At 45.3% G+C, this 17,806-nt stretch overlaps 1 protein-coding gene across 3 annotated transcripts in view; it reads left to right on the top strand.

Annotated features, from left to right (window-relative positions):
• The window catches only part of LOC138549874 (peroxiredoxin-2-like), a 1,255,072-nt gene that overhangs the window by 175,065 nt on the left and 1,062,201 nt on the right, over positions 1–17,806 (top strand). For all 3 annotated transcript variants that reach the window (XM_069642369.1, XM_069642370.1, XM_069642371.1), the window contains exon 3: positions 10,855–11,008. In XM_069642369.1, the coding sequence (XP_069498470.1) occupies positions 10,855–11,008 (154 nt within the window). The remainder of the gene's footprint in view (positions 1–10,854; positions 11,009–17,806) is intronic.

Here is a 17,806-nt window from a genome sequence, read left to right on the forward strand (position 1 = left end):
GGGTGCAGGGGGACATGATTGGGACATGGGTGGGGGACTGCTGGCAGGTGCCCACTCACTGCTGGGGGGTGGGGGTGCAGGGGACATGAGTGGGCCATGAGTTGGGGCCTGCTGGCAGGTGCCCCTCACTGCTGGGGGGTGGGGGTGCAGGGGGACATGAGTGGGACATGAGTGGGGGCCTGCTGGCAGGTCCCCTCACTGCTGGGGGGTGGGGGTGCAGGGGGACATGAGTTGGTGATCACTAGTGGAAGGTGACATGTGTGCTGGCTGGGGGACATGCCCAGGGGTGCAGGGTAGTCCCCTGTGTTGTGGGTTGCCTGCAGGGGCCGTGGATGGGGTGGAGGGCACACCTGGGAGGACCCACACTGCCAATTCACGTGTGGGACTCCCTGTGCACTCCACTAGATACACGTACCTGCTCTGACAGCGAAATCGCGTGTGAAACTTCCCGCGAACCCCAGTAATACACGTATCCCACTCGCACAGGCCCTTTCGCGTGTGAAACTTCCCGCGAACCCCAGTAATACATGTACCCCACTCGCACAGGGCTTATCGCGTGTGAAACTTCCTGCGAATCCCAGTAATACACGTATCCCACTCGCACAGGCCCTTTCGCGTGTGAAACTTCCCGCGAACCCCAGTAATACATGTACCCCACTCGCACAGGGCCTATCGCGTGTGAAACTTCCCGCGAACCACAGTAATACACGTAACCCACTCGCACAGGGCCAATCGCGTGTGAAACTTCCCGCGAACCCCAGTAATACACGTACCCCACTCGCACAGGCCCTTTCGCGGGTGAAACTTCCTGTGAACCCCAGTAATACACGTAACCCACTCGCACAGGGCCTATCGCGTGTGAAACTTCCCGCGAACCCCAGTAATACACGTACCCCACTCGCACAGGGCCGATCGCGTGTGAAACTTCTCGCAAACCCCAGTAATACACGTACCCCACTCGCACAGGGCCAATCGCGTGTGAAACTTCCCGCAAACCCCAGTAATACACGTACCCCACTCGCACAGGGCCAATCGCGTGTGAAACTTCCCGCAAACCCCAGTAATACACGTACCCTACACGCACAGGCACTTTCGCGTGTGAAACTTCCTGCGAACCCCAGTAATACATGTACCCCACTCGCACAGGCCCTTTCGCGTGTGAAACTTCCCGCGAACCCCAGTAATACACGTACCCCACTCGCATAGGGCCAATTGCGTGTGAAACTTCCCGTGAACCCCAGTAATACACGTACCCCACTCGCACAGGGCCTATCGTGTGTGAAACTTCCTGCGAACCCCAGTAATACACGTACCCCACTTGCACAGGACCTTTTGCGTGTGAAACTTCCCGCGAATCCCAGTAATACACGTACCCCACTCGCACAGTCCCTTTTGTGTGTGAAACTTCCCGCAAACCCAGTAATACACATACCCCACTCGCACAGGGCCTATCGAGTGTGAAACTTCCAGCGAACATCAGTAATACACGTACCCCACTCGCACAGGGCCTATCGCGTGTGAAACTTCCTGCGAACCCCAGTAATACACGGACCCCACTCGCACAGGGCCAATCGCGTGTGAAACTTCCCGCAAATCCCAGTAATACACGTACCCCACTCGTACAGGGCCAATCGCGTGTGAAACTTCCGGCGAACCCCAGTAATACATGTACCGCACTCGCACAGGCCCTTTCGCGTGTGAAACTTCCCGTGAACCCCAGTAATACACGTACCCCACTCGCACAGGTCCAATCGCGTGTGAAACTTCCCGCAAACCCCAGTAATACACGTACCCCACTCGCACAGGCCTTTTCGCGTGTGAAACTTCCCGCACACCCCACTAATACACGTACCCCACTCGCACAGGGCCAATCGCCTGTGAAACTTCCCACGCACCACAGTAATACACGTTCCCAGCTTGCCGTGTGCTGTGTGGTGGCCATGTATACTGGTACAGGGTTAGCGCAGCCCTTTGCTCTGGATTGGGGATTTTGATGGCTTTTCCCTGCGCGAGGGGCGTTCTTGGGGGCGTAACTGGCGCTGCTGCAGGGTCGCTGCGCCACTGTGCGCCACGGCTGGTTTTGGTAGCTAAAATCCATGAATACGCTGTGCACGGAAATGGATTTTAGCACACGCGGCTGGCGCAGAGATTCGCACGTGCACACTGTGCGCCAGCCGCGTGCGCCACTTGTGGGCTAAATTCTATGAATTACCCCCGAAGTCTCATTCTGAGGAAATTTGAACGCAGCTTTCTATTTGGGAATTTCATTAGGTAGCGTGAAAGACACCCAAGTTCCTTTTCCCCCCTCAAGAACGCACTTTTGATTGGATCTGATCTTACTTTCTCTATTGTTTCGACCCAATCTAAGAGTTCTAGTTTTCTTTTGATTTTGAGTGGGTTTAGGACTAGAGTATCCTCATCAAGATCTATTCTTATGAGTGCCTTCGTTACCCTTTCCCCAAGTGAGATCAGAAGGGATGATTTGCCCTGCAGCCTCTGAGACCTAAGATCTCTGTATAGTGAGGTCTCTTTTCCTGTAATTATTTCTCGAAACAGGGAAATAAGTTTCCATTCTGCCATACACTTCAACGACTTTAGGCCCAGCTCGAATCTCAGACTTCTTAAAGATGGACAACTTGGAAGTCCCAGGACCCTTTTCCATAATCGACCCTCAAAGCTTTCCCAGTTTGCTGACCACAGCCCTGGTTAGGCTTCCAGGCCATATAGTATCACTGGGACCACTTTTGCTAGATAGTACTTCACTAGCGGAAGGATGGAAAATGTACAGAATTTGTAGTTCAATTTAATCATTTGTGACACAGCTTGTGTTACCTTGGCCATAACCTCAGATTCTGCCTTATATTGTGTTGGATGGGAATGTACATCATAACCCAAATATTTTATGGTTTCTACAACTCTTATGCCTTCACCCCCCAGGTTCCAATTTTTGTATTTAGTTTTTGACAGAGGATGTTTGAAAATGAGGATGTTTGACTTAGCAGGGTTGATTGTTAATTTATTTATCCCAACATACTCGTTCAATTTCGTTAGCAGACGTTGCAGACCGATCGGTGTTCTGTCGAGAAGTACTATGTCATCTGCGTAGGCCAGCCAACAGATCTTCCTCCCATTTATGGTAGGACTGGCCATTGCAGCCGGTTCTAAGAAAGTCCCCATGTCTGCCAAAAACAAATTTAAAAAAAGAGGCACTCCTAGGCACCCTTGTCTGACCCTCCTGTTAACCTCTATTAATTTTGAGAGGTGGCCCATTGCATCAAGCCAAACTCTTAGACTTGTTACTCTGTGCAATTCCACCAGGATGGACAATAATGTTTCTGCCACTCGCCACCTTTGCAATTTTTGCCAGAGTAGAGCTTGTTCTACTTGATCGAAAGCTTTCGATGGGTCGATGCAAGCTCAATACAGGGGGGACTTTTTTTTCTCTGTTTGTTCGTTGAGGAGGTTTAGGATCAGACCATTTACAGATGTTGAATGTCCCTTGCGGAATACTGTTTGAAAACGTGATAAGATGTTAGACTCTTCTACCCATTTTGAAACATGAGTTAATAGGAGTTTCATAAATATTTACTTTCAATGTCGAGCAGCGCTATTGGTCTGTAATTTGCTTCTGTCCGACGATCCCCATTTTTGAAAAAGGGTATTACGAAAGCCGTTTTCCAAGAAGTTGGAAATGTCCGTTCCTTAAGGATTTCCTCAAAGAGACCAGATAATAGTTTCGACCACAGTACCGGTTCACTTTTAAGGGTTTGATAAGTCAGGCCATTCAATCCCGAAGCTTGAGATGGCGAGGAATTAATTATGATTTCATAAATTTCCTCCTCATTAAATTTGAGTTGCCAGGGTATATCTGGTTTGGTCGTAAAGTGACAGGTACTATGGCTCTTGTAGATCTCTGTTAAATATTCAACCCACCCATCTTCAGACACTAGGTTGCACAGAGAGTTTCCTGCTTCCCTCTCGAATTGGTTAATTGTTTCCCAGAAGCTTTTGTTGTTATCTTCTCTTAGTATGTTAAGTACATGTTCCCCATCCGTTTGCATCCGGATTTCCCTTTGTGAGATTGACCAAGATTTGTAGTTTGTTTTCTCTCTTTTTATTTCTATTCTCAGTTGTTCTGCTGGATACCCTATTTTCTTAATGTCTCGCAGGGCTTTCCTATGCTCTCTTTTTCTCCTTTGCGTTGGTTCGTTGAAGGCATGGAGATGTTTTTGTTTATCTCTCCCCGCTAATTCTCCGGGTGCTAGTGTTGCCCAGAGAAATTTGGTAGACCTCTGCGGGTCACATTCCAGTTTCCAGATATACTCAGGAACCTCTTTTAGCCGCTTGTTGAGTTTAAATCCCCCATCTTTCTATTTCATGACTCTGATTTTCCCTTTTTTCCCCTCTAAGTTCTGAGTTTCTCTTTCCATATTTGTTCCTAGAATGTTTTGGAACGAAAGCTCGAGTCTGCTATGATCACTACCTCCTTCCCGTTTTAGAACAAGAAGGGATGGTGATGCATGCAGTTTCCTAGATACGAAAATGAAATCTAAAGCAGAGGAAGATTTCCCTCTATGCCATGTTTTGTATGTAACTTGATCTCTCTCTTGTTTGTTATTGACCATTCTGAGGTCCCATCATTCCATGAATTCCTGCCACATTCTTCCCCTGCTTATCTTCCCAGCATTCAAGTGATATGCCTCTCTTTTTTGTGGATATAGGCAGTTCGTATTAAAATCTCCTGCCAAAATGATGTTGCTAGAGGCTGAGTTCACTTTCACTGCTTCCAGTAATAAGCCCAGATCTGCTAAGAAAGTGTCCAGCTTTGAGCTGGCGGGGTTCCAGTATATGTTTATCAAAACCCAAATTGAGGATTTCTCTAGTAGACTTATTTCTGCTCTACATGCGTGAATACCTAGGGGATTTTTCCAGATTTGTACTACGTTTTTGAAAATGTGGTTCTTGAGGGCTATGAGCAGACCCCCTGACGGTCGTCCTAATGATTTTTGTGATGCTGGTAGGCAAAGAACTGTGCTGTGTACCCTTCAATGTTTAAAGGGTTCACCAACCAAGTTTCTTGTAATAGAACAACATCACCCTGGTTGAAAAGATGTGCCCGTGTTTCTTTTGCTCTTATAGAACTGGAACCTGAAATTCCAACTGAACACATTTAAATCATCTTTTCTAAAGTTGATGCGTTCCCAATCCTAGCTTCTGCAATACTTGTGAGAGAATCTCTGGAAGAAGCGTAAGGGTGCTTTCTTTCATGTTAGATTCCATCTCTATTCTTCCCCCTTTCAATAGGTGCAATTCATTTGGATTTTCCCTTCTGTTGTTTTTTAGTGTTGGGGTGTTCTGATGGTTGATGGTAGTGTTTCTTTCTGTGTCGTTACATGAGACCTCCAGGCCATAAGATTCAATCTCCACAGACTCTTGTAACATAACATTTTTTGCGTTCTCAGAGGTAAGTATCAGTTCAACCAGGAAGGGGTCTTGAGACATTGGAAATTTAACGATCTCTATATCTTCTGATGCAAAACAATGAAGATTTTTCACTTTCTTCATTATGCCCAGTATTACTGCACGACTCAGTGATTTATGATGCCCCAGATTGGAATGCAATCTCAGCCAGACTCTTTGGATGATATGATTTTTTAACTTACTTTGTTTCTGATATTCGCTGGTTTTAGATGGTATCTGTGTTATTAAACGGGCATCTTCTTGATTTCTTCGGCTATTTAATTTTACTGATTTCCCTTCACCATTTTGAGCTTTGTCTTCATTTGTTACGGAAAGTTTTATTTCATTCACAGCTGTGGCGGAAGTTGGGCTCAACAATGATGCACTGAGGTCCTTGCCGATCTTCTGTTACTAGGTTTCGAAGATGGGAGCAATTTTTATGTTATTATCGTGCTGTATTTTAGCGATGTTGTTTGCGCAATTGTTCTTCTTTTCCGGTTGAGGGTCTTTTTTCAGAAAGATCGGGGTCCATTTTATTGCTTTTGTTGTAAGGTTTTTTTGAGGGGCACTGTCCAGTTCTTTCCTGGTTTGTGGTTTCCCTAACTTTGGTTGATCTTTCAAAGTATTCTCCTCTGTTTTTGTCTTTGAACTGTTGCTCGCCTCTACCTCATCCTCAGTTTGCAGACCGATACTTGCTTTTGTAATTGCTACAGTTTCTTCTGTTTTATTGCTGTTTCCTGTTTTGATCTTTTCAAGGTTCTTTTTGGTTTGCTTCTGGTTACTCTTCTCTTGGCTAATCTTATTTTTTCCCAAGGGAGTTTGTGGATCTTTGATTTTATGTGTTGAGCTTTCCTGTTTATCGCTCTTTCGAGAGGTTTTTACGGTTTGTCTGAGGGTTTGCTCTTTCCTTTGCATATCCACTTTTGTTGTATTTCAGCCCTTTCTTTCGGTTTTTATTTCTTTTAGGGTGTACTGACTTTGACCTCTCTCTTCGTGCAAGATGTTTCCTCATTTTCCTCCTGCCTCTTGAGGTCTGATCACAGGGATGCTGCCAGTCTGGGATATTCTCCAATTGTTTCCCGTTTACTTTTTCTGTTTGCATTTTTTGAACACCCTCTTCAATTTCCATTTCTCCTTCTACTACATTTGCGAGCCTTCGAAATTCTTCCAACACTGACTCTGAAAGCGGTGTATCATCTAATGAGTATTCTTGGATCTTTTCTACATTTCTCTCTGCTTGGTTTGATTTCCAATTTACTTTCAGTAAAGAAAGAACCTCTTCCAGTAGTTTGTTATTTTGTTTTTCCATGTCATTTTTTTCCTTCAGGCTTTGTTGTATAGAAGAAATATGAAGTCCTTGTTTTACCATTTCCAGGTTTAGATCCCGGAGCAGCAAGGTCAAGTTTGTGTTAGTTGCAGCTACCAGACCTACTAAAGATGAATCACATAGTGAAATTTTTTTTGTCATCTCTAACAGTGTCCCATTTTATGCTTGTACATCTATTTTTAGCATTTCAAAAACTGATACCAATGAATTGAGAACAAAATTTAAGGCTTTCAATGTTTCTGTGTTTGGATCTGTTTTTGTTTTGGCGTCTTCGTGATGGGCTATATCTTTTTGTTCATCTGAAGTTTGTCCTGTGTTTTCAGGTGACTGTGTATTTTGATGCAATGGTGCTACCACCCTTTCCCCCTCGTTTAATATGGTGATTTCATTCCGCAAATTTTGCAGGTGATATGAACATTACCGTGCTAGAGGATGGGGTTTGAGATTGCCTCTGATTTTACCAGAAAATAAGTGATTCTCCTTCGGCATCACTATGACTTTTATGTCTTTTTCTCCCACAGTGATTTTCTATTTTTTGTTGGATTATTTTTGTTGTTGTTGCGTACTCAAGACCCCGTTTCCATGTGTTTGTATTACAGCACTTGGGTTCTTATTTTTGTGACTGTCCACCAAATAGCCAGGTAATTTTTCTGCATGCATTAGTACTTGAATTTGTTGGGGAGTATTTAGGTTTGGGTTTTCCTGAGTGTGTGGGTTTACGGAGATATCTGCTTTATGGCTTCCACTTAGGTATGACCCATCCCCTTCTTCCTCCATACCTTTCGTGCTGCGTAGTTTCATTTTAGCTTTCAAAAGTGCAAACGCTGTTTGGGGTTCTTAGTGAACGGTTTTAAATCGGTCACTTCTTAAGATACTCCCCCTGGATGCACTGGATAGTTTTTTGTGAGGTTTATGGCAAACTGCCTCTATACCCCACACTGTGCCACAATCAGGCAGTTGGAGATCCTCTACACCGTAAACACGCCAAATCTCTATACTAGAGATGAACGGAATCAAAGGAGTTTACTCCCGCAGTCTCCCGCTCGCTCTGAACATTTATTGCAATAATAACACTAACGGCGTACAGTGTGGTCGGAGATGGGCTATTGCCCTTTTTCTGCTTAGAGGGCAGTGTAATTGTTGGAATGTTCCTGCGTTTGGCTCGTTAGAAGCCGGCACCCCAGTCACAACAGAATAAACAGTTTCCAGCTGTGCAATCACCCTTTTCACGCTCCGACAGGTTTTTGTTTATGCGGGCTTACCGTCTCTTCCTTGTCTGTATCTGTTTTTTCACGTTCGATGTAGGAACGCTGTGTCTCCATTTTCCCGTAGAGCAGTGACAGATTTTACTGGCACCTGCGGTCTTTCCGGGCTTCATTTCTTTAAGTCTTTTGGCCCGCGATGAAGCTCCACTTTGCGTGCTGCCGCCGTTTGTTTAGGCCACTTCTCTTCTGGTTTCAGGTCCAGCGCCCAGCAAAGCAGCAAACAGTGAAACAGTCCTGATAAACAGAAGCTCGCCCTTGACTGGCTCGGGCTTCATGCATATATTCATGCACGTACAATATCCAGGCATTTTTTGTGCTGAGGCAGATTCCCTGTTTTCCCTGGTGGCTGTTACACCCCAGGCACAAATCTGTTGGTTGTCTACAAGAGAAAAATCCTGCAAAATGTGCTCTCGCAAAACCCTTTGGGAAACCAGTGGTTTAGCCTTTTCCCTTTGCACCCAGGTAGGTGAACCCACACATGTGAGGTACCGTTTTGGTCAGGAAACCTGTGGAAACGCGGGAAGGTAAGACGTGTGTTGTTGGTCTGCATGTTTTGGTGATTTCCTGGTGGCAAATGTCTGAAAAATGTGTTTTTTTCCGGTAAATCTGTACATTTCCAGGGCTTGTGGGTAATACATTCTAGGGCGTTTCGTTCAAATGTCAGACCTCTATGGATTCCCACGGTATCTTCTTTTCAGAAATGAATGAGGTTCCCTGTTTTCCTTGGTGGCTGCGACACCACAGTCCCATATCTGTAGGTTGTCCACAAGAGCAAAAATCTGCAAAATCTGCTCTCCCGAAACACTCTGGGATACCAGTGGTTTTGCCTTTTCCCTTTGCCCCCAGGTAGGTGCACCCACACATGTGAGGCACTGTTTGCGTCGGGACACCTGTGGAAATGCGGGAAGGCAGGACAGGTGTTGTCGGCGGCGTGTTTGAGTGGTTTCCTGGTGGTAAATGTCTGTAAAAGTGTATTTTTCCTAAATGTTGGACTTTCCTGGAGCTTGCGGGTAATGTATTTTAGGCCAATTCGCAAAAGTCAGACCTCTGTGGACATTTTTTCATGTCGATTGATCACGAATGCTAATTAGTTTGCATTGTATAAAGGTTCTAGATTTAGGGGCATTTCTTTGACAGCGCCTTTTCATGCAGTTCTGTTCTGCGATCCGTTTGAATATAGCTGTCCCAGCTGCATCTGGGCCCTGAATCAAAGGGCCTCATTACACGGAAGGCGGTAATCCAGGGTGCTATTAGCACCCTGGAGTATGCCGGTAAATTACCAGCACCGCCTTGGCGGAAAGGGGATTTACCGCCCCATTCCAAGGTTGGAGGGGCGGTAAATCCCCCTTCCACCATTGCCCTTCCCCATTCCCATTTCTGCCCCATAGGGCTCTATGGGAATGGGGAAGGCGCTAATTACGGCACCGCAATTTTGCGGTGCCGTAATTAGCTCCGAGGTCCCTTAGCGGGTTGGTTTTTAACGCCTGCAAGAAGCAGGCGTTAATTCCTCCAACCCGCAAAGGGACCTCGTAGTACAGCGGTAAGGGTTAACGGTCACCGTTGCCATTAACGGTGACCGTTAACCCTTACCGCCGTCCGTGTAAGGAGGCCCAAACTGTGTTACTTCTTGCACCGGCTTACACTCCTTTTTGACTACTTTTGTAATTTTTTGGTTAGTTTCGAGGTGACCCCCGACACAATGACATACCAATGCTTTGTATCAGTAGGTCAAAAATGCTTGTAATTATGTGTCAAATGTTTGTGGCTGCCTGTGTGCTTTAGCCTCCCAACGAGGTTTGTGTGTGGCAGGTCCCGTTCTGGACTCACGGACACATCCCCGTCAAAGGTTTGTTTAATCCTTTGATCTGGACAACTGTGGTCACAGTGTGTGAACTGTAAGCTGTATAGTCTCTATCCAAGGCTTAGACCATTAGAAACATGCAGGAAGGGGAACATCTGTAATGTTCAGAAGCATATGACGTGAGAGAATCCGTTACAAGCAAAATATAAGGAGGATATAATAAACCCATTGTGCAATATAGAGTTGTTCAAGAGTTTCATTTAATATTGTCATCAATATTGGTTCCTTTCCACCTTAATTGAATGGGTGTCAGCAGTACAGGGCACAGCAAAGACCACCTAATATACCGAACATATAAAAAATTGCAATAGGGAGGGACTATGATGCAAGGAGGTTATGGACAACGTACTGAAACTCAGGCATTAATACCTTAACTCCTCTCCCGTTGAACCTCAAAGGTACTTCCAAGAACTCCAAAAAAATGGGTTGCGTAGTGACAAGCAGGACTGAGACACATCACAATGAGAGATGACTTTGCCACTTACACAGGAACAGAAAAGATTGCCTATGACCACCTGAAGAAACAACAGCTAGACAGTTGGCACCTAATATCCAATCTAACCACTAACCAATATCGCGTTGGTGAAGAACTAATACTATAATTAGTTGAAGGTGGACCATATTGTAGATAATGGCTTTTCGACAAGTTGCGGGCCAATGGTGTATTCTATAGTTTGCCCATTTTATTGCGTTCAGGTTCAATATAGCATAATTCCTGTTTACCTACCCCACATGGTTTCTACTGGAAGGAGAAGGGGAGGTAAAGGAGGAACAGGAGTGGTAGTCACCGATAAAACATTGAGGAGCTAGCTGCCACTGGCCTATTTACAACTAGTCTAAATGCATATGGATTCATTTATTGTGATGCAGATTTTAGTTACATAGTTTGGCTTACAGCCTGACAGTCACAAGATAAACACATAATTTCCCTTTCTTTGCAGGCAAATATTTGGTGTTCTTCTTCTATCCCATGGACTTCAGCCAAATTTGTCCTTTTGAGATTACCGAATTCAGTGACCATCTGCCTGACTTCAGGAAGATGAACTGTGAGGTGGCTGGGATCTCTGTGGATTCGTATTACTGTCACGAAGCCTGGTAAGCATCTGGGGTACCTTTCTAATTCTGACAATGTTACATGTATATTCTTCTATGTGATCAGTGGTGATACAGGGAAGTTGAGGTGGGATGGCTCTGTGCATTGTTAATAATATCTATCTGATGAGCAACAAGAGAATTGCATGAGTGGTCTTATAGGGACCCACGTATTTTGGTAAATATTTTCTATGGCCATGCAGATGCTAATTTTTGGTGGCCACCCAAACTAAGTACACTTTCAAAATAGTAGGCTAACCAGCGCATTATGGATCTGCAAAACGCTATTATAGAGCCTTTAGTCGTTGAAGGTGAAATGGATAAAAGAGTGGATATTTAGCAAATGTAAAAAGGGATCCATTGGAGTGAGTGCCAGTAATGCTTCGGGAAACATGCGGGTGCATATGCAAAATAAAATAGAGAAGTCCAATCATGAAATACACCCTTCTTATAGGCAAGGTAGGCCACATATAACAGTTGTAACCACGATTCACAGCTATGGAGGCAGAAACATCTAGCAACATACTTTTAGCTATGCAACTAGCTCAGATTGTTGTCAATCCAGTTCCATTGCTCTATTTCCTTTTTAAATATACATTTTAGCATCGGAAACCCTGTGCCCTTTGAAAATCAGGCTGCCAGTTTATCAGAGCAAAGCAAGCCTCATTTAAGCTGTGAAAGTTACCATTTCCTCTGCTGCACAGTGGTGACTCTTGGTGTAGCCCCAACATTTTCAAAATAGGGCCAAGGGGACTGGCTTTAGATTTAATATACAGGGCCCCTGCGCGCAAAATCGCCTGGCTGCTAAGGGAGACGAGCCCCAACTTGAGGCGTGGGTATTCCATAAGATTCAACAGCTTCTGCCAAAAATGCCCTTCAAGTACATCTAACCACTTCAAATCTTTCATTACGAGGGCCTCAATCCGTACAGTATAGTTGGGCAATAACTCTGCTTATACAACATGATAATGTTTTCAATAGAGTAACCTGCGTTCTCTGTGAGAAGTTACTAATCGCAGCAGTCATACTATTTATTCGCTTTCCTTTTTTTTGCCTCTTTGATATTGTGATAGTCCCCATGTTGGACAAGATCTAAGCCCAGATAGGGGTAGTGTTCCACATACTCGATGGGCCCCAGTTGAGACCCTAATGTTGCACGTTTTAATTTTCGGCTAGACACCCCCATTCCCTTTGTTTTGGACATATTGATTGACAAGTCATTTTCATCTATGCATCTTACCAATTCGTCAAACCTTGCTTTCACTCCTCTGATTGTATGATCCATTAGTACAAGGTCATCGGCATATAGCATGCATACCAGTAGGGTATCACCAATTTTGGCGGGCCACCCACAGTTTGCAGCAGACGGGCCAGGGAATCACTCATGTACAGGTTAAACAGCAGTGGGCCAGTACACAACCTTGTTTGACCCCCCCCTGCTGACTTCCATTGCACCCGAGAGGGAACCCACCCCTGTCAATCTGCACCTGGATACTTGTATTGGTATGCAATGATATAATTATTGTCACTAACCAATCTGGACATCCCAGTTCTCACAGCTTCTGCAAAAGGGTTTCTCGGTTAACTGAGTCAAACGCTGCCGAGAAGTCTACACAAATCGGGTACAACCCTAGATTCCCTCACGTGCTGGCCTCTTGGATCCATTTATCTAGCAGCCTAATGTTGTGGGTTGTGGCCAACCCTGGCCTGTAACCAATCTGCATCGGATGCAATACATTTGAAGTGGACACCCAATTTTCCAGTGCTGTCAACACAAAATAGCCAAATAGTTTGCCAGTTACCTCAAGTAGTGATACGAGTCTGTAATTTTCAGGGAGTTCTCTGTCTCCCCTTTTATACACTGGCAGCAATATCGCTTGCTGCCAGGGCGCTGGAATTTCTCTATCACTACAAACCCTGTCAAAAAGAACTTTCAATATTCTGGCCCCCTTCCCAGGGTCTTTTTTTTAATACCATGTTAGAAAGCCTGTTAGGCCCTGGAGCCCGGGAGCTTTTCAAATCGTAAATAGCTGTGTATATTTCTTCCAGACCAATCAGCAACTGCCATGGCTCATTCTTGTCCTTTATGTGACTTTGCGGGGGAGGGGGGGGGTGCACCTTTGATTTGGCACATATATATTCTGGCCACTTTTTCTCTATTCACAATGTTCTCGTGTCTATCCCCCTTGGCCATCGATAGCATTTGCCAGATTGTACTGGTTGTATTGCTTCGTAGTGCCCAATCGTTTGCTGCCACCTTGTATTATTGGCAGAGTACCTCCATCCCTTAAGCCAGGACCCATATTCGGGCTTAATCTTTTTAATTTTTGTGTAGATTTCAGTAACAGTACCCCCAGCCACTTTGACCCACCTGATACTTCTGCGCATTTTCTGTTTGGCTTCCCTAATTGCGTCGCCAAAGGGGTTTTGATGCTGTTTGGCTGTAACAGCCAAACCCCTGGGTGCCACTTTCCCAGAATTGGAAGCCAATAGTTTTAAGCGCTCTTTGATTTTATTAACATTTACTGAGGCCAGTCTGTTATGTTCCAGGAATATCAGGGAATCTGCTGAGCTTGTCTACATTCTTCTCGGACCACTTAATTCGATTGCCAGCATGATTTACCCCGATCCCGCTAGCACCTGTCATCCTTGTCTTTTCCTGGGATAGTCTGATAATCAGCCCAATGAGCTAATGATCACTGAATTCAGTATGTACTACCTTCAATGGTTCCACTTTTTCGGCACTGCTGTTCCTGCTGAAAAAATAATCAAGTGTAGCCAGCGTATTGCCTGCCCTCCATGTGCTCTGGCCCGGTTTATCCCCTACAGTTCTGCCATTTAACATAATCATCTCCCATTGCTTTCCTTTTCTATTTCCCTTTTTAAGCACCATTGCCCTTTTTAGGTTTTACAGGAAGTTAGCGCATTTGTTCATGTGCATTAAGAACCCCCCAAGTAGAATAGTATCATGACCCAACACAGTTGTCCAATCAGTACATATTACATCGATACTGTTATGGATTTCTTCCAAGCTGGGACCACCGAGGGGGCTATACACGAATATATATCCAGGGCCTCTGCACCCCTGTTCAGTGACACCTTCATCGCCAAAACATTGCAACAATTGGATGGTAACTTAATAGTATGCACTATCAAGTACTGTTTTATTGCTACAATCAAGCCCCCAAATGGGCGACCCCTTGGACCTTTTTCCGCGTATTCCTGGTGTACAATGTAACCATCAAAGACTATTGGGGAGGTCAGCCATGTCTCTTGGAGAAGGAATATGTCAAATCCTAACAACAGGGGCAATGACCTCTGCTAGGCACAAAGGTGCTTATGCCCCCTAGTGTTCCAGCTTGCAATCCTCCAGCTTCACTTATTTTCCGATAATTGCCTCATGACGAACCTTGCAAACCATGCCCGGCCTGTGTGTCCTCAAACAAAGCCTCAGATAGATGTACTGCCCCTTGGCTTCCATTTCTTAATCCCCCTCCCTTTGCTTCAGTGATTACAGCACATGCCACAGGGGGCTGTGGCTGTAGTTGGCTGGGGCAATGGATAACATAACCAATGGACTGTATAGCCACTTGTTGGTTACGTATAAGGGAGGCTACTTCGGGCGAGGAGCAATGCACCCGAGCAAAATCTCTGTTTACAAATACCATCGGTTCTACAAATACAAAATCATTAGACGTTATGACTCGAGGGCCAGAATATTGCTAACTACTTTCAGCAGGTCTGATCTATTTGTCCGGAACTCAGTCAAAATCAATGGAGCTCGGCCCATTGTGAATACTTTGTCATCCAGAGTGGGCGGAGGGGGGACCCTGCTAACACAAGAAGTCACTCCGACTCCAGTTGGCCCCTCCGCGGCACCGTCCACAGCAGGCTGGGGTACACTGCCCGCCTCTGTTTGGAGGGTTCCAAGTCCCCAGTGTCAGATGCCGTATCATTTGCCCTATTCTCACTCTGTTCATTTATTAGCCAGCTTGTCGGCATGCCAGATGGTTTTGTGTTCTTCTGTCTCCTTTTGCTTCTCTTTGTTGCTTTCCTCATAGGCATGTTTGTATCCACGTGAACCAGTTGATTCCGGTCTATCAGGCCAGCCTGGGACTGCGAGCACATATTTGCCTGGCGATTGTGCCGCTTCTGAAATCTGCGTTGGTTCCTTGTGAGGTGTGTAGTGGATCCTTCACTATTTGCATCATCCTCATTTTCCTCGGCTTCACCGCTAAACTCCTCCACATTGTTGGGGGGTACAGAGACGCTGTCCCGCAGTGCCCCATCATTGTCTGTCTGCTGTTTGGCGGCTTCAGTTAGGCTCTCCAAGTCAGCACTGCCGTCCCCGTACTCTGTTTTCATAGTAGAGATTTGTTGGACCTCGTCTAGAAATTTACCACTGAGGCAGAGGAGCACTTTCATGGCAAACTGAAGGGCCGCAAGTTGAACTTGTATTTCGTTTTGAGATGAAATCATGCTAGGGACAGTGTTGGAGACTCCCATGTCCTCCCTCAGGGGAAGCATGTTGGGTGACGCAGACAACCTCTGTGAATTATTGACTAACAGCAGTGGCACGTTCACTGTATCGAAAATGTCTATGTTCCCCACTTCCTCCGTGATGCTTCTGTCACCTGCTTGCATTTCAGGTTCGGTGGCTTTTTCCATCCCCAGCTATCGCAGAAGGTATAGCATAGTGCTAATAGAGAATTATTATTGTCTATCGCTGCTAATGTTGGGTCCGTGATGTTCACAGCATAATTTAATACTGGGCCCCGAGCCCGTAAATGGTCCTTGCATTCAACCGGGTGCTATTCCTACTTAACATTGCAGGTTGCGCCTGGAAAAAGGACTTCCTAGACCCTGCCCCAGTGGCTTTTGTTTCAGGCCTTCGTTGGGTTACTTGTAACATGTGAGTTAGTTTAGATGTCCTCGAGCGTGTAGCTACTTGAGCTTAATCTTTCTTATATGGAGCATTTTTCCTCAAGTTATAGCTATTGGCCCGAGTGTGCAGCTTTCCGGGCATCCTTGCTTATACCAAGTGTTTTGTTTCTTGCTTGCTAATTGTACGATATGTCATGAACCTCAGAGATAAGTGTGGATGAGGCAGACAGATACACCACAAGCACTCCAGTGATCCCAGGACAGAGCGGATAGGAAAAGGCAAGCCTAAAGGTTGTGTGGCAAGCTTACCACAACACTCTCAGTGAAACCAGAAAGAGTCGGATCTGCGAAGGAAGCCACCACACGTCCACTCGTGAACACTTGTAAACACTTTGATTAGGCTCCGCTTACGCTTGGTCTGGGGCTTTTCAAGCAGTTGGCTCCGCCTCCCTTCACCAGCACAGCAGCCACTGTAGACAGACCAAGTGTTTGCAGGTGTGAGGATTAATACAACAACCTTTGAAGGATGGTGAGAATGGCAAACGTGTTTTTTTAAACAATGATTCCTCAAAATTAGTAGAAAAGTCTCTTTCACCCAACACTTTCTTGAGGATGGCAAAAGGTGTCTTTTTCAAACAACTTTTCAAAGATGGTAAGGAAGGCAAAAGTGTCTTTTTAAACAATGATTCCTCAAGATTAAAAAAAAATGATATTTTTCCACACAACACTTTCTTAAGGATGGTTTTCTTGGTATACTCCCCTGCCAGGAATCCTTCTGGGTGTTGCTGATCCCCGCATCTACTCTCTTGCCAAGTATCTTTTTCTCCCAAAGGTTCACTGCCTGACTTTGATTCAATTGATTTTGAAAATTTCAAACGCGCATCAAACAGACTTAACTGTATTCGGGCGCAGGTGATAACTCCCGACGAGGAATGGAATGTGTAGAGATTGCATACGATCTGTGACTGTTTATCTTATTTAAATAAGAAGGTTTTCAAAATCCTTCCGAACAGTCCCAGGATCTGGCATGTTCTGATTTCCAGTGGTAACTGATTCCACAGTTTGGGACCAAACAAGGCAATACCCCTGACCCCCCTGGATACCAGTTTGGACCGAGGTACGGACATCAACAATTTATCTGAACAGAGATCTTGTTGGATAATATCAGCACCTCTTAGCCACGAGGTACTCCGGTGCAAGTCCATTAAGGCATCTGTACATCAGACAGGCCACTTTGAATTTAATTCTGTCTTCCACCAATGTAGGGATCTGCGTAGTGCCGAAACATGGTCCCTCTTCCTCAGATGTCCAATCAGCCTGACTGCAGTCTAATAACATGATTTGCTGGGATCCCCGCAATTAGACTATTACAATAGTGAAGATGGGGGTTGGTCATTGCCCCTATCAACACTGCACGAACGTCCATCAGAACAAATGGAAGCATGTTCCTCTGCATACATATTGAATAGTACACTGCCTTCACTCTTCGCCCCTACCTGGGCTTCACTGTCCATGTTTTCTTACCATATACACCAAAGGTTTTTTAAAGGGGGTGGCATTTGTCTTTCCCCTGTCATTTTTCCTTCTGGCCCAAACAGTATTAGCTCAGTCTTCACTGCATTGAGTTTCAGCTGGTTACATGCCATCCATCTCTTGATTTCCCCCATGCATTGATTGATCTTCTCAAATGCTTCTTCTATATACTATATCTCAATATAGATTTGGGTGTCGTTGGCGTAGGAATGAAACCTCAAGCCATACCTCCTCAATATATAAAGTACCGGACGAATGTACAGATTAAAGATCAGTGTAGAGAGAGATGAGACCTGTGGTACACCACACTTTAGCAACAATATCTCAGAGAGGAAACCCCACACGGTCACCCGTTGGGTCCTGATGTGCTTCTTGCACCTGGAC

Source organism: Ambystoma mexicanum, chromosome 1q (genome assembly GCF_040938575.1).
Source record: "Ambystoma mexicanum isolate Mex_15411 chromosome 1q, UKY_AmexF1_1, whole genome shotgun sequence".
Taxonomy (NCBI): Eukaryota; Metazoa; Chordata; class Amphibia; order Caudata; family Ambystomatidae; genus Ambystoma; species Ambystoma mexicanum.